The 20,682-nt window shown below is 36.8% G+C and overlaps 1 protein-coding gene across 1 annotated transcript in view; it reads left to right on the top strand.

Annotated features, from left to right (window-relative positions):
• Nucleotides 1-20,682, top strand: part of LAMA1 (laminin subunit alpha 1) — a 98,823-nt gene that overhangs the window by 57,347 nt on the left and 20,794 nt on the right. The window contains exons 29-44 of the mRNA XM_071737200.1: nucleotides 64-201; nucleotides 1,814-1,935; nucleotides 2,836-2,922; nucleotides 3,203-3,396; nucleotides 4,349-4,491; nucleotides 8,503-8,601; nucleotides 9,552-9,663; nucleotides 9,849-10,011; nucleotides 12,248-12,458; nucleotides 12,690-12,806; nucleotides 12,893-13,056; nucleotides 14,166-14,304; nucleotides 15,615-15,708; nucleotides 16,924-17,040; nucleotides 18,672-18,854; nucleotides 19,171-19,325. Coding sequence (XP_071593301.1) covers nucleotides 64-201; nucleotides 1,814-1,935; nucleotides 2,836-2,922; nucleotides 3,203-3,396; nucleotides 4,349-4,491; nucleotides 8,503-8,601; nucleotides 9,552-9,663; nucleotides 9,849-10,011; nucleotides 12,248-12,458; nucleotides 12,690-12,806; nucleotides 12,893-13,056; nucleotides 14,166-14,304; nucleotides 15,615-15,708; nucleotides 16,924-17,040; nucleotides 18,672-18,854; nucleotides 19,171-19,325 — 2,238 coding nt within the window. The remainder of the gene's footprint in view (nucleotides 1-63; nucleotides 202-1,813; nucleotides 1,936-2,835; nucleotides 2,923-3,202; nucleotides 3,397-4,348; nucleotides 4,492-8,502; nucleotides 8,602-9,551; nucleotides 9,664-9,848; nucleotides 10,012-12,247; nucleotides 12,459-12,689; nucleotides 12,807-12,892; nucleotides 13,057-14,165; nucleotides 14,305-15,614; nucleotides 15,709-16,923; nucleotides 17,041-18,671; nucleotides 18,855-19,170; nucleotides 19,326-20,682) is intronic.

Raw genomic sequence — 20,682 nt, forward strand, 5'->3', positions numbered from 1 at the left:
TGTATGGTTGATAGCCATGTGATCACATATAATACATTTCTTTTTTACTCCCCTTACAAATAGACCTGTGCTTCAGGATACTACAGAGGAAAGCATCCAGAACTCAATGTAAAAGAGCCTCACAGTCTGATAGCACCTTGTGTGCCATGTCAGTGCAACAATCATAGTGAAACCTGTGATCCTGAAACTGGGAAGTGCTTGGTATGTACAATTTATGTTTTTATATTGGTTTCAGCTGAGCATATAATGGCTGTAACCTATGGAAAGGGTTTCTAAGAGAAGTATATGGCTGTGTTATTTGGATGAAGCACAAGCCTCCCCCACAAGCACTGAAAACCAGAAAATCTGAGTTTTCCTGTATGGTTCTTTCGGTAAAATTATCATGCTTTTTGGTCACTAATATCTTCAAAATAATTAATTAATAATGTTCTAATTTTACTTCAAAAGTAACTTGTGTATCAATTCTGTTTTTCTGTGAGGCTTGTTGAGCTTCTGTTCTTGATCAGGCCATGGGCTGCTTAGTTACAAAAAAAAAAAAAAGTAGTAAGCCATACACAATACAAACTAGATCAAAATCAAATTCTTTTTCCCTCAGGAAGAGAATTATTTGGGAATCTTTAAGTGAATTTTTTCTTAATTCTCAGAGACTAAAAGAATATAATAGTATGTCTCAGCTAAGTTGATTTATTCACACATTTTATCCCAAAGATTGCAAAGAGGAGCCACATATGACTAACAAATTGCCTCTCTTGTGGGATGAAAGCCCTGTGGACAGAAAATTCTTAGCTAACTAAATAATATAAAGTCTGTTCTCCAGTATGGCTCAATATTCTTTCCTAAAGTTTTTCCAGTTGCTTTATCTTTCCAATAGTGTATTGGACATTCAAAGTCAACTTCTGCTAAAGTCATTCTTGAAGTCAATTTTTAAAGAGAGTTTCCTTATTCCTTCAGGCTTTTGTAAATATATCTTTTCATTTTCATGTTTGTCCTAAAGTATGTATCTTGTGAGTAAGAACTATGGCTTTCTCCAGGACCAAACACATAGGTCCTTAAGTCTAGTGAATGCTAGTGATTAATTCTTCCTCTTTTTGCAACACCTGTGTGTTGAGATTACTGCTTAGACATTTCTGACTGATAAGTGTAGGCAAAAGAGGTGGTTTTCATGTTTGACTTCTGGTCACATGTACTAGGCAGTTGCATTGATGCTGTCTTCAACTGACCTCTAAAATATTCACACTTGAAAGAATGTGAATTAAAAAAAATTAAAAAATAAACAAAACAAAAAGAGAAACCAAATTGTATTGGCTTAGAGGAAGAATCAGTTAAATTTTAACTGATTAAGTTTATAATAGCTCTTCAGTGTTTTAATTATTAATTGCACTGGCAGTTGATTAGTGCTGTTGATAAATTAAATATAGTATCTGTGAATTGTAACTGTGGATATCCTGTTTCATTTTACCATCATTTTTTTGTTTGGTTTGGTTTTGGGTTGTTTTTTGTATTTTACTGTGATTTCCTGATCTGAATAATTGGATTACTAGAAGCAGAAATACATAAAACTTAATGGAAATTTAGAACAGAAATCGGGTCAGCCTGCCTGAGGGGACATTCTTGTAAGAGAAAATATTCTGGCATTTTGGTTTGGGGTTTTTTTTTTTTGGTGTAAAAATTTCCTCCACTCATTGAATTCTGACCAGTGAGTAGTGACATTTCAAGATGATAACTGAAAACTGTCTGCATTTATTGATTGGAGGGAGGATAAAGTTTGGTTGGTTGTTGTTTTAAGCTGTCTGAATTCCTTTTTGTACATCAGAACTGCAGAGATAACACAGTTGGTGATTACTGCAGTGCTTGTGCCCCAGGCTACTATGGGAAAGTAAATGGATCTGTCAGCGACTGCTCTCTTTGTGCCTGTCCCAGAGCCAACCCTGCTAGGTAACCAGAATTTACTAAACCCAATGTGCATTTTAGCATCCCAGATTTCTTGTGCTGTATGTCCCACCTCCTACTATGCTATGGCAACAGAAGTTAATTACCATTACATCTTCTTAATTTTTTGACATTTGAAAGCTGCCTATTTTAATAAATGAACCTTAAATACTGAATTAATTGTTCAAAACTAGCAGTAACTCTGTGAGCTTTTGAAATAAACTGGCTTATCTATCACTTAATCTTTCTTTTTCTTCTCCAAGAGTAGTCACATAGAACATATTATGGATAATGGAGTAGGCTGCTCTGACATGTTTTAATTTCAAATGTGAGTCTCTTTCTTTATTTGGAAAACAGTGCTTTTGTATTTACAAAGATTCCGGCAATCACCAGTCAATGCAGAAATTCTTCATGAGAACATTCTTAGGGAAAGAAGAAGTACTCTTTTGTTTGAAATTTATTCATCTGTTGATTCGGTAGAGAAACAGTTAACTTCTTATTTTGAAAATCAAAATGCTGTGCAGGCTGTTTTTTTCTCCAGAAGCTTGAAAAGCATATTTGTTGTTTGCTTTTGCATGACAGAATCAGAATAAGTGTCAAGCAACTCTGTTCTCATGCAAGTTTCTGATACATACCCTAACCATATCATGCAGTATTCATTTTTCATTGTTTTACCTTTTAAAAGGCCATAAGGTGCTTTAGCATGTTATGCAGTAATGAGCCACATTTGGAAAGGAAACTTTTTCAGAAACAAATAATTTCAAATACAAATTCTAGATTACTGCAACAGATTGAACAGAGGATGCTGTTGCTTGCAGTATTTAACCTGTGATTGAATGTGTTCTCTTTCTTAGTGTAGCCTTCCATTTATGTGCTAGCAGGTTTTTTTTTTTTCCTTTCCTTCAGTTTTAGTCCCACTTGTGTCCTGAAAGGTGTTCAGGATTACCACTGTGATGCTTGTCTCCCAGGATATGAAGGACAGTACTGTGAAAGGTGAGTTACACGTGTTGCCCCTGTTTATCCTCAACTTCCAAGGACAATTTTATTAATATGAACCAAATTTGTACTCATAATAGATTATTATAGAATACATTATTCAGAGGTCATAAATAAAAAATGAATGAGCACTCAAGGACTTAATGATTCGTTAGTTACCATTAAGACATTAATTAAAAACCTGTCCGTGATTCTTGGAGATAAATATAACATCTAATTTCATTATGAATGCTGAAAATAGTTACAAATGTTCAGTGTCTCATTCCTCCTCATGTAGGTGCTCCCTTGGCTATTATGGTGACCCTCAGCTTCCTGGTGGCAGCTGCCACCCGTGTCAGTGCAACCCAAGTGGTTCTGTTCATGTTCATTGTGATCGTGCAACTGGACAGTGCCCCTGTAAGCAAGGTGTGACAGGACAGCTCTGTGAGGAGTGTGAACCAAGACATCTTCTTGTGGAAGACGAGTGTGTTTGTAGGTGGTTTTTAAGTTCTTCACTTTTCCAGTGGGCTTTGGTCTGTTCCAGTGATAATTATGTGGTCATGATTATTCCTTGAGTAATTTCAGGCCCCATTCTTCCTATGAAAGGAAAGAAATTCCAACAGCCTAATATCTCTGAAACAGGGTGTGTTGCACCAGATAATCTCCAGAGGCTCTTCCAACCTCAACCATTTTGTGAACACAGAAAAAGGCAGTAGAGCTTGTAATATGAGACAAACAGTTAATCTTTAAAACGACTTATTAATTTACAGACAAGTTTAAGGAAAGATAACTAAATAGTTTTTTGCTGTCTGTATCATAGCTTTATTAATTTGAAGATGTTGAATTCCTGTGTCATTCACCCTTTGGATGAAAGGTTGCTGTAAGAGTACTTTTGCAGTTACCTGTGGTACGTAGGCATTCTCAACAGATAATCAGTTATATTCCACCAGTAATTACTCATGTAGTTCCTTAGCTGTAAGACACAGCAACTACAGTGAGCTCCTTTTACATGAATTGGGATTTAGGACCCAGATTTTTCTTTGCATAAGTAAAAAAAGCCAGAAGGAATAAATGGAATGACAACACTACAGACTTAAATTTCCTGTCTTTCTCTACTGCTTGGATAACTGTCAATTACATCACTCTGAATTTATGGCAATATAGCGAAATGTTCTCAATAAGTTTATAATAGAGCAAGCATCTCAATAACCATTAGGATCAATAAAGTCTGAATTCATAGTAACCTGAAGAGAGTATGCTAAGAACAGGTCCATTCTTGGGGAAGAAGGGAAGGGCAATATTACAAATCAATATACACAAAATTATTATCCTTAGTTACTCAAAAGATAAAGGCACATACTGCGCAAATGAAAATAAATTTTGGGATTTGCTGGCTTCTTTTTAATACTAATATTGCTCCTTCCTCTTAAAATGGTTTCTTTAGCTTGTGATGACAACTGCACAGGAGTTTTGTTGAACAGTTTGGATGATCTCAACAAGGCCATGCTTTCAATGAACCTCACTGGTGTTGCCCTTGTGCCATATAGGATATTATCCGAGCTGGAGAATACAACAAAGCGCCTAAAGGTAAAACGAATGCACAAAGAGTAGAGATACTTAGTCACATCTTTAAAGCCACTCACAATTGCCAGTAATTTAGCAGAAGCCCTCCTGAAGTTCTTGGATTGAATGTGCATATGTGTAAGTGATACCAGGATGAAGACTGGTATGGTTGGTATAAAAGTATACCTTAAGTTGTTTAGGTTCCTATATTACTTTCTTTTGATTTGTTGTACTAGCATTTAAATAAATGGTTTAATACAGTTTTCAGTCAGCACTGTGATTACTGAATGTGCTGATTATATATGCTTCACCCATATTGTGTGCATCTCTGAGACTGAAAAGACCTACTGAGAGCAAGGGGAATAATTTTAAGTAGAGAAATAGAATCACCAGGACAGGTCTTTTCCCTTTTTGGTCCCTTTGATATAGAGTTGCCAAGGCATAGATCTTGAGTTTCTTCTTCCCTCTAATCCTTCTAGGGCTCCCCTGGAGTCCTCCCATGGAGTGGCATTCTGCTTTTCCAGTAGCCAGGGTGTCTGGGATGCAGCAGTTTGCTTTGCTTTTGGTTGTTGAAGAGTCCATCTTGGGACACAAAAGCCAGGTAGAATGTTTCATGGGCAGTGGAATTGAATGCACCCTCAGCAAGTTTGCTGACAACACGAAACTGTGTGGTGAACTGGAGGGAAGGGATGCCATCCAAAGGGCCTTGACAGGCTTGAGAAGGGGGCTTGTACAAACTGCATAAGTTCAACAAGGCCAAGTGCAAGGTTTTGCTCCTGGGCTGAGGCAATCCCCCCCACAAATACAGCTTGGGAGAAGAAAGGATTGAGGACAGCCCTGAGGTGAAGGACTTGGGGGTGGGGGTGGACCAGAATCTTAAAATGAGCCACCAATGTGCACTTGCAGCCTAGAAAGTCAACCGTGTCCTGGGCTGCATCAAAAGAAACAGACAGCCAGTCAGGGAGGTGATTCTCCCCCTCTACTCTGCTTTCTGTGAGACCCCACCTGGAGCACTGTGTTTGGTTCTGGAGTCCCCAACAAAACAAGGACATAGAGCTCCTTGAACGTCTCCAGAGGAAAGCCACTAAAATAATTAGATGGCTGGAATATCTCCCATATGATGACAGGCTAAAAAGGAGCCTTGAGCAACCTGATCTAGTGGGAGGTGTCCCTGCCCATACAGGGGGGCTGGAACTAGATGATCTTCAAGGTCTTTTCCAAGCCAAACCATTTTGTGATTCTATGATTTTTGGACACTTTCAGGCTTCCTGTGGCAAGCTTTTCTTCCTTCTCCTTTCCCCTTTAAAGAAAGCATGAAATACCAAATTTTGTGGTTCTACAGAATCAATTGTTAATGCTGAGGACTGAAATCATGTGATCTCTGCACAAATTTAGAGATAAAAAGAATCCTCCCTACTTCATGACCACTAAAATATGAACATTTATTGGTAAGAACCTTCTCAGCAATAAGTGAAGAAGAATAAGAAAGAAGCAAAACTATCTTCTTTGTATTCCCCCATATCACAACAAAATCAAAATACTGTGAGCCTTCTTGTGCTGGATTCACAAAAGTAATAGTTTGAATTTTATTTTTTTTTAAGATGTAAGGCAGACTGATTTCCAATCATTGTACTTCAAAATGTTGATAATTACAATATCTGAAAGCAAATGATTAGATTATATATTAGATTAGATGTTCCTGATTCAGCAGAGATAATCTTCTCTGTTGGTTTTAGTTAGTAACATTTTCGTTATAAATCTTCAGTTATGCTTCCCTTTATGTCACAAGGCAAAAGCATACTGTTTTATTGTAATATTTTAAAGATACAATCGACTTGTTGGATGAGGGAAGGACTGTGGATGTTGTCTACCTTTACTTTAGCAAGGATGTTTGACAGACTTTCCCACAGCATTCTGCTGAAGAAGTTGGCTGCTCATGGCTTGGATGTGTGCACCCTTCAATAAATAAAAAAATGGTTGGATGGCTGGGTCCAAAGTGCTGTGGTCAGTGTAGTTAAATCCAGCTGGCAGCTGGTCACAAGTGGTGTCCCCTGGGGCTCAGTGCTGGGGCTGCTCCTCTTTATTGATGATTTGGATGAGAGGATAAAGTGCACCCTCAGTAAGTTTGCAGATGACACCAAGCTGGGTGGAAGTGTCAAATCTGCCTGAGGGGTAGGGAGCCTCTGCAGAGGGATCCAAACAGGTCTGGTCGATTGGCTAAGGCCACTAGTATGAGTTTCAGCAAGGCCAAATGTTGGATCCTGCACTTTGGCCATAAGAACCCCCACCAGTACTGCAGGTCTGGGGAGTAGTAGCTGGAGAGTTGAACAGGAGAAAGAGAACTTGGGGGTGCTGATTGATAGCTGGATGAACATGAGGCAACAGTGTGCCCAGGTGGCCATGAAGGCAAACAGCATCCTGCTCTGTATCAGGAACGATGTGAGCAGCAGGGCCAGGGAAGTGATTTTACCCCTGTACTCAGCCTTTGTGGGGCTGCACCTCGAGCGCTGTGTGCAGGTTTGTGTGCCACAGTCTGGGAAGGACATTGAGGTGCTGGAGAGGGTGCAGAGACAGGCAACTAAGCTGATTCAGGGTCTGGAGAACATGTCTTATGAGGAGAGGCTGAATGAGCAGGGTTGTTTACTTGGTAGTCTCAATTTTTCTGTTTGGAAGCAGGTAATCCTCTCTTTCTGGCTAATCAAAGTTGACTTTCCCTTTTGCCTTGTTACCAGAGTAACTATAGCTGGAATCCATAAAACCCAAGTTGGTTCATGTGAATTACAGATCTTCCCTGAAGGGTTGTCCTCTGCACTGTAGTGCATCTTCACCTCATTATGGTCACTCAGTATCACAAGTTTTTCTTCTTTTCTGTGCATTAGGTGTGGGTCTTCCAATAATAAGAAAGCTATATATAAGAATATGTACTTCTCGTGGCTCCTGCAGGACCAGTCCATTTGAGGACTTAAGTATTTCTCTTTTTTCAAGTTAAAGGCACTTGCTTTATTCCTCCTGGCATACTTAGGCATAACTTCTGTCCCCACCCTGGGTTTTTGAACTGGGCTTTTAAAAAAAAAACGAACTTGTTGTACTTTATCCCAGAAGGTTTAAGAGCTTCAGCTTCTATTTCTCTTGTACTTGTTCTTTCCTCATTCTGAGAAAGACTTTAAAATTTTCATTTGAAATTTTCATTTGACATAAAGTTATTGTATTACAGTATTACTGTGTATTACTTCTTTTAAAGCTGGGAAAATTGTACTACTTATAGTTTTTACAATATTTGGCTCTGAAATATCTGAAATCTAAAAATAACTTTTTCCAGACTTGCTCTCTTTGTAAAGGATGTTTGTAAAAGTGTTTCATTCCTCAGAAACACTGAAGTTTCTTGGCAGCCTATTCTTTCTATTGCAGGCCTTGACTGTATCAAATATGATACATTTGGGTACAGTGGCCTATTTATGGCCACATCTCTATATGAGGTGAACTTGAAACCAAACACAGCCTGTTATTCTTTCTTATTAGTGAGAGGATCTGCAGGGCTGCTTGTCTTACCTCCTAGCATCTGGAGGGCCAAAATCCTGGACTGGCTTTTGACATGGAAATACAGAGCTCTCCAGGGTCATTCTCAGAGTTTTGCCACAAATGCAGCTGTTCTGAGAAGACCACTTGTTCAAACAGGAGCAGCTGTGGGACTGGATGGAAGCATTTGATTCAGTGGTCTTTGAGCTTCTTAAAGTAGCTTCATTGGATGGCTCACATTCTGGTGAAGTTAAGAATCAGGAAAGCAGAAATTACAGTTCTCTTTAACTACTCAGTTTAAAGTATAGCATGATTGGATTCAGGGATTTGTTACCTTATTTAAGGAAATGCTTTATTGCATCCACTGTATGTATGTAATTCCTTTGTCATCTTACCTGCTTACAAATCAGTAATTTAGAATATATAAGTAATCTAAATAGGGTGGATAGTTAATGTCTTTCCAGAGCTTTTCTGGACACAGAATAAAGTCCTTACATTACAGTATGTCGTTTCTTATAGGGGTCTATAGTTTCTAGAGAAGATCCAGCTTATTCATTAGCTACAGCAAAAGAAAGTCTTTTGAATTTATCAGGAGGAATTGATCATCTGCAGGAAGAGGTGAGTGCTGGATTCTTTATTCTTAGCTCTTCTGGAGAAATCCTTTGAGAATTCATAGCATGCTACTAGATTATTTTAAATCCGCAGAGTTCAATGAAAGATTCTAGTTCTTTCTGTCCAGTCCATTGCTGAGGAGGGGAATTGATCCTGTGAAGTTCTGCAAACTACTTTGGTTTATGATACTGTACAGGAGATGTACATAGGCTTTTTTAAAGTTCAGAATCTTTTTATACTGTGATCATTTAATGTCCTAACGGTGGAGAAAGGGGAGAACATATTTTCTTCTCACTGGCTCTAAATTGCAGAGCTTATTTAAACTTATGTTATAGCTGAATGTTTACCAAAAAGTCTCTGATACCTATAGTTGTATTGTTGAAATGAACTCAGCAGGAATAAATTTGTTAAAAATCCACATGACAAGTAGACAACATTTGTATTCTTTATTCAGCTTTAATACAAGAGAAATTGTAGGCAGAAAATTGACAATAATACTTGAACTATTAGATCTCATTTGCTGGCCATGTGTACCTATAATTTTCTGACCATGTTTACATAATCTAACTAGGTGCTTGAACTAACAGGTGTTACTGTGAAAAGAATTGTACCTGGAAGAATGATTGTCTTGAGATACATTAAATGTAGCTAAAGTTTGAAATATTTACTTTGCTAAAGAAATAGCTTCTGCAATTATTTTCTTAGTAATTGTGAAAATAGTTTATAATACAGTTCTTTAATAATATCAGAGGCTGGAACTTTCTGTATAATAAAGGCATCTGCAAACATGGAAGCATCAGTTATATGAATCAGCTAGGTCTGCCTTATTAAAAAATCATTTTCCTGTCACAAAGTATTCTCAATACAGGTGGAAAAATTGTAAAAACCATAGACAGAGTGATAAAGTAATCAGTGTTTTAGGAAAAGTGTCAAAGATATCTCTGATTTTATTCTAGTCATCTAGAATTTTGAAAAAAGCCTGGCAGCTTAACACAATGACTCAGGAAACCAGGAACAAAACTCAAGAACTGACTGGATTTATTGACACAGTACATGCAACCACCAAAGGTATCATCCTTTTAAGATATTTCCACTTCCTTACAACATTTAGAGAGGGGTTTTTTTGTTGTTTTTTGGGGGTTTTTTGCAAGACTTAAAGAACTACATACATGGAAAGTGCTGCATTTTGCACAGAGAGTTTGTATATATTCTGTTGTCAATGGTATGACTGAATTGTGTATTGTCCCACTTAGTACTTGCTGAAGTTGCTAAGTCACTGAATGAAACACTGGGCCTGGATCTCCCACTGTCAAACGTGACATCTCAGGGCCTGCAGGATAATATATCTTCCCTCCTGGATGTATTACGCAAGAAAGAATTTGTTCCAAAGCACCATAATGCTACCAGTGTCTTAAAGTAAGTCTGTTCTACTGACAGTTTAATTTTCTCTATGTCTATGCTAAGGAATAATATAACAAAGGCTGTTCGTTTTGACATGTACTCAGCGCTGGTGAGGCCACACCTCGAGTCCTGTGTCCAGTTCTGGGCCCCTCAGTTTAGGAAGGATATCGAGGTCCTGGAGCAGGTCCAAAGGAGGGCAACTGGGCTGGTGAAGGGACCTGAGCACAGATCCTATGAGGAGAGGCTGAGGGAGCTGGGGCTGTTCAGCCTGGAGAAGAGGAGGCTCAGAGGAGACCTCATCACTCTCTACAACTCCCTGAAAGGAGGGGGTAGCCAGGGGGGGGGTTGGTCTCTTTTCCCAGGCAACTCTCAGCAAGACAAGAGGGCACGGTCTCAAGTTGTGCCAGGGGAGGTTTAGGTTGGACATTAGAAAGAATTTCTTTACTGAGAGGGTGATCAAGCATTGGAATGGGCTGTCCCAGGAAGTGGTGGATTCTCCATTCCTGGAGATACTTAAAAAGAGACTGGATGTGGCACTCAGTGCCATGGTCTGGTAACTGTAGTGGTAGTGGATCAAGGGTTGGACTTAATGATCTCTGAGGTCCCTTCCAACCCAGCCAATTCTATGATTCTATGATACAAAAGTCCATTGTAATAAGTCAAAAGACTCATTATTTTTGATTTGTTTTGATCTGACCCTACTACACACCTCCTTTTTCCTTTAGCTGAGAGACAATATAGAACTGTCTCAGTCAATATCAAGCCTGGAACATGTTAGTTCTGCTGAAGGACATGATGATTTCTTATCACTGGAATATATATCATATAAATTTGCAAATGAAACCATGGCATTTGCTTCAGCATTCGGAGCCACTCCGAATGCTTCAGCATTTTTAGCCACTTTTTGTCTTGATTTGTCCTCATCTAAAGACAGTTTTGAAATGGCTTAAGTCTTGCCCCAGGCCACCAGAAACTAAATCTGTTATCACTGGCTTCAAGGGACAAGAATTTAGAGCAGAGCAGAATAGTTCTGAAAATTTGAATTCTCTTTAGGTGCTTTGGATCAGGCAGGGTAGAATGTTGATATTGGTATATTATCTGATTTTATTCAACAGACTACTGCTGTGCTTGTCCTTATACTGAATGTTAGATTGTGTAGAAACTAAATGGACATGAAAATGGGCTAGAAATACACCATTTACTATATTTATTAGGAACTATGTGCTTTTTTTGCACTTGCAAAAATATCTCAAACTACTGTTGCATAGTAACAGAATGTTCTAAATTTCAGCATCAGCTTTTGAGCTTTCATGCCAGGCATTTGTAAATTAACCTTTCCAATTATAGGCTCTGTCAAAATTTCTGAAAGTTCTCTGATAAGTGTTCTTCAACAGATTGAAGAAGAGAGTTAAGATTTATAAGGTGGTTTGCTCTGCAGAATTTATCATGTAATGCAGCCATAAACTCAAAACTGATATAAATAAGCAGCTTGACAGTCCATTTTTCAGGGAGCAGAAGTTACCACATGGCTCACAGTGAACTAAGCTTGTGATGACAATACTGTTAAACAGTGTTCTGAGGTCTCCCTCCACACATTCTCCTTGTAACTTTTTAAGGCCATGGTTTCTGAACGTAAGGACTCTGAATTATGAGCTTTAAGAAATACATCAAGGGGATTTGATATTTCCAAAATAATATCTGTTACTGATTTCAAAAGATAAGTGCAGAGGTTGCTTATTTCAATGTTGGTTCTGATTGGGCTATTCATCTTTAGTAGATATTTTAACTTTTCAAGACTATTGGATATTACTGTATTTTTTTTCAGTTCTGGTTACTTATTTCATTCCAGTGTCAATTCTCATAATCAACGTTTTGATCTTACATTCAAAATATGAACCACTATGGTTAAGACACAGAGCAATCCCAGAGGGATGTTTCAGAGAGGTTTCGATGTGGAAGATGTCCCAGAGAAATCCAAGCAAGTGGGGTTTATACTGAACTCCTTTTTAGACACTATTTTAAAAGGTTATAAACTGTATTTCTGCCCTATCCCCAAGGCAGTCATCTTTTGTGTAGTAAGCCAATAACTAAGCTAATATGTATGTATGCTATTATTGGAAAAACTTTTGTAAGGCTTTTATAATAGGATGCATTTAAATGTATTTTACACAACCCTATTTTCTCCTCAAGGAATCCATGCTTAAGTTTTGCCTTCACAGTTTATTTATTTTCTGGCTCTTCCCCTTGTCAGAGCTGCAGAAAGTTTGTTGTTCCGTGTTCAGAAAGAGTATCTTAAACCTCAGCAAGAGCTTGAAGAACTAAAAAGGGATGCAAGCCAACTCTTATCAAAGCACCACAGCAGACTCCAAGATGCCCAGAACCTGGTGAATAAGGCACTCTCTAACATCAATGAGACCAATTGCTTGTTTCCTCTTATCTCAAGCAACCTGGCAGAGTTAAATGTAAGACTGAATAATCAGTGTCATTGCTTAAGAAATATTAAATATAAAGTTGTGTTTAAAAGCTGCTTTTTAGACTTGAATAAATTTGTACATGTTTAAACATGTTAATGTATGATACCTTAAACTCAAAGGAAACCAGACTCGTTTGAAAACAAAAAATTGATTATGTAATATGTGAACTGCAGTACCTGAATTTACAGACAGCTATAAACCACTTGATTTATACTTTAGGACAAAAAGCATAATATGAAGGAAGATGAAGAAGTCTTGGCCATGCTCATTAAAGAAGGGAAAGTCCTTGTGAATGTTGCTGCTGCTCTTGCCCAAGATGTAAAGAACTCTACATCTGTAAGTTCTCAAGTTTTAACATCCTTTATGACACTATCAGGTAGATTTTGCTATTGAAAAAAAGAGTAAAATATTTATTTGTGCAGAACCTAGAGGTCCACCAGGATGGGTTAGTCCTATGGAGCACCAAACTGCGACACCACGTGGATGAGCTGGTGATGCAGATGTCTGTGAGAGGAGTGCTTGACCTGGTATACAGAGCTGAGGACCATGCTGCCCAGTTCCAAAGACTTGCAGATGCTCTAGAGAGGTAAAAAGCTTAAGAAATATAAAATTGTGAGAGATATACAGAAATGTCAGATTTAATTTAAGTTGGTAGTATCTTAATCCATTTAAGGAATTCCATGCCTACAGCAGGGGAATTGTGTGAAATGATCTTTAAAGGCTGCACCTAATGCAAACACTTCTTAGATTCTATGATCAATTTTTATTACCAATTTCAAGTGCTTTTTATTTTGAATGAAGAGGGTCTTGATTCATCTTGCATTTCATGTGACTGACTTTAGAGAGTAACAAGTGAATTATTCAGTGGTTAATGAGTATATCATGATATGACTTGAAAAGCTTCTGGTCTGTGTATGAACATCTCTTGAGAATATATCTCAATCTCCTCAAGAAGCAATTCCTGCTATGCCTGTTATTGTTGCTTTCAAACTTCTTGCAGACATTACTGGGTTGCAGTCTCAGTTCAGCTCAAATGCACTCTTTAAGAGTTTATAAGTTGGGAAGTCATTCCAGTTAATTTAGGGGAAATTTATCTTCTATCCAAGGAAGTCTGGAATTCTCACTGTTCTGTCTTTTAAAACAGCAGATATGTGTGTTAAATCATATCAGACTGGAAAATGCACGTGTCTTGAGTCTGAGAACAGAAAATTTTGCTCTTTGGAACACTGAGAAACTGCTGACTTCACTGCAGGCAGATAATTTCAATAAAGTAAAATTTAATATAGAATAGCTTTCAGGTACTTATAATTTCCTTTTATTTTCTGTATTTCTCTATTCTGCTTTAAAGTTCCAGCTAGGAAACTGGTTCTGTTGTGTTGAGGTGGTGTGATTTGTTTGTTCTTCATGCAAAATGCAGTTAAGTAGCTTTATAAATTGAAAAACTGACTATAAGCAAAAAGGAATAAAATAGGAAAAAAATACTTAAGGTTTCCATCTGACTTTGAACTGGGTTTTTTTTCAGTTTAGAATAACATACTTAGAGCCCTTTACACAGAAGATGAAAGACTTGTGCTCATTTTTTCACTGCATCGTGTATTCTGAAAAGGTTTATGTGTTGTAACTAAAGATGGTGAACTCACCGTTTCATTAAGATACTCTCATGAAAACAGAATTACTTGTTAATTCTCTGTTTAGTGGCCTCTCTAAAGTAAGAAATGTGGCTCTGAACAGAACTGCAGCTGTCTACACCCACTCCAGCATTAAAAGTGTGATTGAAAGGACAGAAAGTTTGGCAGATGATGCATCTAGAGTTGTGAATGGCCCCTTGGATTTAGTAAGTATCAGAATTAGTATTTGATATAACAACTTTCCCTTTCTTGTATCTTCTAATTGTTTTTGTACTCACTGAACTCAGTCTTCTTGATGCAGGCATGAAACTAGTGTATACTCTTGAATCTCTATTTCAAGGAAGTACTGGTGCCAGATTTCATGTTCTGTTGACCTTTCTTTTCTCTCTGTTACAGTACCATTTTGATTTGTTTGGTTTTTGTTTTTGTTTTTTGAGGGGGTGTGGGTTTTTTGTTGGCTTTTTGTTTGGTTTTTGGTTTTTTGGTTTTGTTTTGTTTGGTTGTCTTTTGGCTTTTCTGGGGGGGGAGTGGGGGGGAGGTGAGGTTCAATGTTAAATGCATCGTTAGCTGGACTGGATTTGATTTGTGTGTTTATATCAGTCATCTGACGTGCATTCCCATAGAACTTATCTTCCTGAATATGTGGTGCTCTCTTTCACTTTTGGCATTACTCAACCATCCCCCTTATTTGCTCTATTCCATCTTCAGTTTCTAATCTAGGTATTTCCAACCACAACTATTCAGCTATTTTGCTTAGTTAAGGACATTTTGTAACCAAATGTATTTTTGTGTGTTATCTCCTATCCTTCTGCATTGCAACATACCAGGTTGTTATTGAAAACTGTAAATTAAAAAGCCCTGACCAATTACCCGCCTGACCCTATTTCTTTTGTATTACTCTATTTCTCTCCTTTCATCTCTTCCTCCTTTTCAAGATTGTAAACTCAAGGAAAGAATGGGCAGTGCTTTACAAGTGTCATGTGCATTATGGCTGGAGAAACAAATGTGTGACAATGCATTGACATGATAGTGATCAAAATAGTTGGCATCATTTTGTGAGCTTCTATGTTATTTTACAGAGCTCTGTCTTGCTAAAGCTTTGAATAGCATGAATTCTTCAAGGGACTTTTTCAGAATTTCCAGGTGTAGAAACGGATTACAGGAATATTTAAAGAGTAGGGTTTTGAGACATCTCATTTTAAAGTGTTCAGTGTGGGGAATTTTGACTTGAGCCTGGAACTATAATTACTCATGTTTCAAAAGGCAATGCTGAGTCAGTTGCAGTGTTCAAACTAACATGTGGGATGTCTTCTTTCTTTATTAGCTCACAAAGAGGTTTAATATAGCTTTTTTTTGAAAAATTGTTAAAACTTGTATTTTTTTATTTTTAATAAATAGAATATATCGTAAGTAATGAGAACATTTAGCAATGTGAAGTAGACATCTGCACAAACTTAAAAGTTTTCAACTGATTTTCTGTCTTTCATATGTTGCAACTGATATCTGTGTTTTTCAGCCAGAGGAGTCTCTCAGTCTTCTTGGAAAAGAAGCCCTACTGCTTAGCTCCAAATTTCAGAACGAAACTAAAAATATGAAGAAAAAAAGCGATGGTCAGGTTCCAGAGTTCACATTTCTGATTCTATTTCTTCCAGATCCTGTCTTGTGTGGTTTTGTGTGGTGGATTTTTTTTTCCTTTATGTGAGGGTTTGGGTTTTTTTGTGGTGTATTTGGTTTGGTGGTTTTTTTTGGTTTTGTTTTTAAATAATCACAAACTAAGGCAAAATACTGCATGTGACTAAACAATTAAGATTATTAAAGTCACATATCATTTTATAGGTAAGAATATAATCTTTATTTGTTCATATGTAAAAAATTGGTCTTAACTATAGATTATTTATCTCCAAGCAATGCTTTCATTCAATGGCTGTCTTCCAAATGTTATAAATTAAATTATATGAAATTGTGCAGTAGATGAAGAACAAACATCCAATTTTATCTAATCAATTATGGATTACACTAGTATATAGGATGATATATTTGAATAATAATGATTTTTACTTGTTCCGTGTACTTTTTTATCTGTACAAGGGGCATTTTGGCTCAGAGTCTATAAATTCCAGTATCTTTTTTGGTTTTTTGTTACTTCAAGGATGTCAGCAAGGTGTTGCAGCCTGCACTATGGAAGTTCAGAAAAACATTTGGAACACAAACTCTATAGGAGCAGAGCCCAGTCTTGAGGGAAATTTTGGATGAAATTGGACAGAAAGTTAATGTTTAACAGAGATAAATTGTAGCTGAAATGTTCTTTTCTTCTAATATCAAAGGTTTTACAGATTTGTGTACATTTTGTGTTATTAAGGTGGACAGAATACACACCATTTTTTGTTCCTTCTGTTCTACAATTTTTTATTTTTAGTGAGAGTATTTTGCAAACCGATGACAAATAACTAAAAGACAGATTTTTCTTGACTCCTGTCAAAATGAAGAACATGATAAAAATTACAAGTGTTTGCAATCATGGAATAACTTCAATATATAGCATTTTCTTGACTACTTTTTCTATCAATTCAGTATGATGGCATTGTGAAAAAATGAAATTTTGAGTGGAACAGTGCCAGTGCCCACAGAAGCTTATCTGTGCATACTGCATTCATTCTGTATTCCTGTTGGTAAAATCCCCTTTCTGTTTAAAAAAAAAAGAAAACCAACAAAAAGCATTGATTAAATGGATTGTTTGTTAATGTTTGTTATCCCTATGCACAGGGGTTTTGTGAGCTGTATGGCATTTGTTTATGCATGGAAAAATCAGTTATTTCTTCCAACAGGCCTGTTATTTGGATTGAATGGAATGAGTAAAAAAGTAGAAAAGATTCAGGGAAGTACTAAAAAAATTGTCAACCAGCTTAATGTTTCCTTGTTGGCACTAAGAGCATTGCCTAATGGTAAGTGAAATTTATATTGACATTTTTCTTATTACCAAACTGTCTAGTAGAATAAAAAAAGTCCTGGTCATTTTCTGATTGCCAAGAATAGTTCCCATTTTTTTTAGTAAACCATAAAACAGAACTGGGTTACCATATAAGGTCTGTAGTCTAATTCCCATTTCACACTCCTGTAAATCAGGAATGGCTTTGAAAGCAATATATTTCCACAAGCAAGACAAGTATGAAATTCTTGAATATTAAATCCCACATGGAGAGAAACATGTGGAACTGTGAGGTTTTGATTTCTTTTGATTCAAAATCTTTTATACTGTGCTGTGAATCTTATCATCTGCATCTAATGGCTTCCTTGTCAAAATGCTGACTTCATTTGACTGATTAATTTATTCTTTCTGTGCTTTTCCAAAACAAAAGGATTTTTTTTTAAATAATAATAAAAAAACATTGTTTTGGATAAGGGCAAGACCTAAATTTCATGGAAACCAATAGAGAAAATGTCTTTGAAGCGATGAATGTGACAGCCTGAAATACTATGCCAGCCTTAATAAAGTGTGGTTTTTTTAATGCAGAAAACCACTCATAAAGACCTCCTGCATGAGTTGTTGGGCTGTACTGCATGTCGATATAAGAACCCTTAATTTAAAATAGCCAGGCTCTTAAGTCACATTGAGTGATAAAAGCTAGTGATAAAGTTACACTGGATGTTAGTTGCAGGATTGCAGGATGCTGACTTAAAGATACATATTGAAAATTAAGGCATTACTAACAGTTTGCCATTGATTTCAGTTTTGTTGTTAGCTTTCTTGAAGGCAGCAAGGTGCACTTGCTATTTAAGTGATCATAGCCCAAAGCAAAGCATGTAATAGACCTTCTGTCTTACCAAATTTCTGTACAATTCAAAAGAGAAGTCTCAGACTTTAGGGACTCTGGGTGCCAACACTCAGGGAACTTAAATACTAAGGGCCTGATTTATTCATGTAATCTTGGGACAGCCATAATCAAGTTCCCATTCGCTGCATTCTGTGTCTATGTTGTGTTCAGAGCTGCTCATGAAAAATAAAACATTATTCCTAGTATTAAAAATTTGGATTAATCCAGTCTTCTGATGAAAAGACTTGAAAAACTGAACTGATGAGCCTTAATTAAAGCTACTGCAAATTCTATTATTTATATATGTGTGTAATATATTTTGTTATTATATACCTGTATGTGAACAAACCGAGCTGCTACCTATAGGTATGTCCATATCTTGATCCACCAGCTTGAGAGCGCTTACCTTGGTTTTTGTTCAGGGACAATATTCAGGTTTTTGTTCAGCTGTGGCCATTTTCCCACTTAAAACTGGGCAAGAAGAGTTGCACCAACCTCCTGACAATCCAGTTTCACAGAAAGTAAACTTTCCTGTCTATAAGCCACAGAACATTAAACAGTTAAGCAAAGTTAGATCACTGATGGTCTTGTTTTGCAGCTCCTATCAGACTGAAGAATACAAGCAACTAGGAAAGCAACATAACTGAGTTTGCCTTGTTTTGACTGTATTTGCAATTATTGTTACAAAGCCAGGTATTTGTTGTGCTCAAGTGTGTATGAAACCTGTGATTTTATTTTTTAACCTGGGACCTGTGTTTCAGATACAAAGAAATATGTGCTTGAGGTGAAAGAGCTGGCTCTGTCTGCAAACAACAGTGCTGCAGTGGGTTTAAGTCACTTTGGGGATTTCAGTCAAAAGCTGCTGAATACTTCTTTTACATTGTCCCAAGTTAATGACACATTGAGGAAAACTAGTGAACTTATAACTGATTCATCAAAAGCTGGTAAGTTTGCTGCTTCGTTGCTTTTTAGAAATGTCACTGCTTTCATGAGCAGTAATAATATTTGATTTTAATAGGCATTCAGTGTGACTCTGGTGGACTAAAAGTTTCTTTGTAATTCAATGAAAATGTGCTAACTTTTAAAAGTTAGAGGAGTCACATGGGGATAGATACCCTTTAAGTATGCGTATTCTTTACCAATGTTTAAGATTGCTGAAAACAAAATGATCAGAGACAGGCCACCTTGGCGAAGTATTTTAGCAATGAACAATGCATTTTTCTTTCAACCTAACTAAAGATTTCATTTATGTTTTGGCAGCAATAACAGCAGAAAAACAAGTTAAAGAAGTTGAAGCACAAGCAAGTCTTTTATTGGATAGGCTGAAACCTTTGAAAATGCTAGAGGAGAACCTAAACAGAAACTTGTCTGAAATTAAAGAGCTCATCAGCCAGGCCCGAAAGCAGGCAGCATCTGTAAGTTCCATCATCCCAGACTTAACAGGCTTCACTTACACTTTAGTCAGGGAAGCTCTTTGAGATAAAGAGCCTAAAATTTTCTGTCAAAGCACTTGTTTTTAATTCCTGAAGTCCAAGAGCACTGACTCATGCTACAAGCCAACTGGCAGGGCAGTTGGTACATTTTATAGTTTTACCTTCAAGTATCTTACGGAGTTTGTGAGTTTGTCAGAACAGGAATGCAGTAATTTATTTACTATTTCCTTTTGTTTCCTATAAAAATAATGAAATACAGTATGTCAGAAAGCAATCACAGATATTTGAATGAGAAAGCAACAAGTGAGGGGTTAGTACCATCATTCTTTTTAAGACAAGACATAAATTTAAGTTTATTTTAGGGATTGATTTGGGATGCCTCTAAATAAAGTTAAGTATTGTTACAGATTTTTTTTAACAAGGATGTTATTCTATCAATATATTTGCTGCCTATGCCCTTCCATGACCATATGTTCTTTATAAGAAGCTGCTCTGCATTCAGAATACTTTAGAACAAATAAATATTTTTAAATCTCTTCTCCCCCCTTAAAGACAGTAAAAGTGAATCAACTGTATAATGGGCCTCATTGAACTGTGAGGGGAATATAAAAATTACTTTGCACTCTGTAATCTTCCATATGCCTTTAGGTTTAGTATGGGTATGCTACTGTAAGGTTTAGGGAGGTTTTGTTTTAAAAAAAAAAAATGGCTTTCAGTTCTTTCTGCAAATATCCTCAATTATATGGCTATTGCTTCTCTGTCACAGTCTACTGAAGCTTAACGAAACCACTGCAGAAAAAAGGGAATGGTATTTGCTGAAGTGTCATAAACCACAGAGGTTCCTGGCAGGGTGAAAAGAAATATTAGCAAAATCGCCTTTCCCAGTTTTGAGAGCTTGTTCTGTTGTTTTGTAAATTTCTACTGGAGGACAGAATCTTTATAAAACTGAGTCTATACATATATGCCCATTTGCTTTATGTATTTAGTTGTTACAGGCATATTTGATGCAGTTAAAGCTTGTCTGTTTTAAAATGAGGTTTTTGTCATTATACTTCCAAGCTCAATAGACTCAGACTTGAATGAATGTCCTGTCACTTCACTAGTCAGTGTTCAAAGGAGTTAGTGGTATGACAACAGGAATATGAATTTTTAACTTGCATTGTAGCAAACGTATTTTAGATTAATCATGTAAGCTGTATTGTAAGACTTGAAAATAAGCAGAACTATTACAGACTGACATTTTACATATTTTTAAAGAATTCTGTCAATGTGGACTAGAAATGTTTTTTAAAGATTTTTTTTATCTTTATTTTCTGAAATTATTTCGGTAACTTTCACT

This window comes from Heliangelus exortis, chromosome 2 (assembly GCF_036169615.1).
Source record: "Heliangelus exortis chromosome 2, bHelExo1.hap1, whole genome shotgun sequence".
Lineage (NCBI taxonomy): Eukaryota > Metazoa > Chordata > Aves > Apodiformes > Trochilidae > Heliangelus > Heliangelus exortis.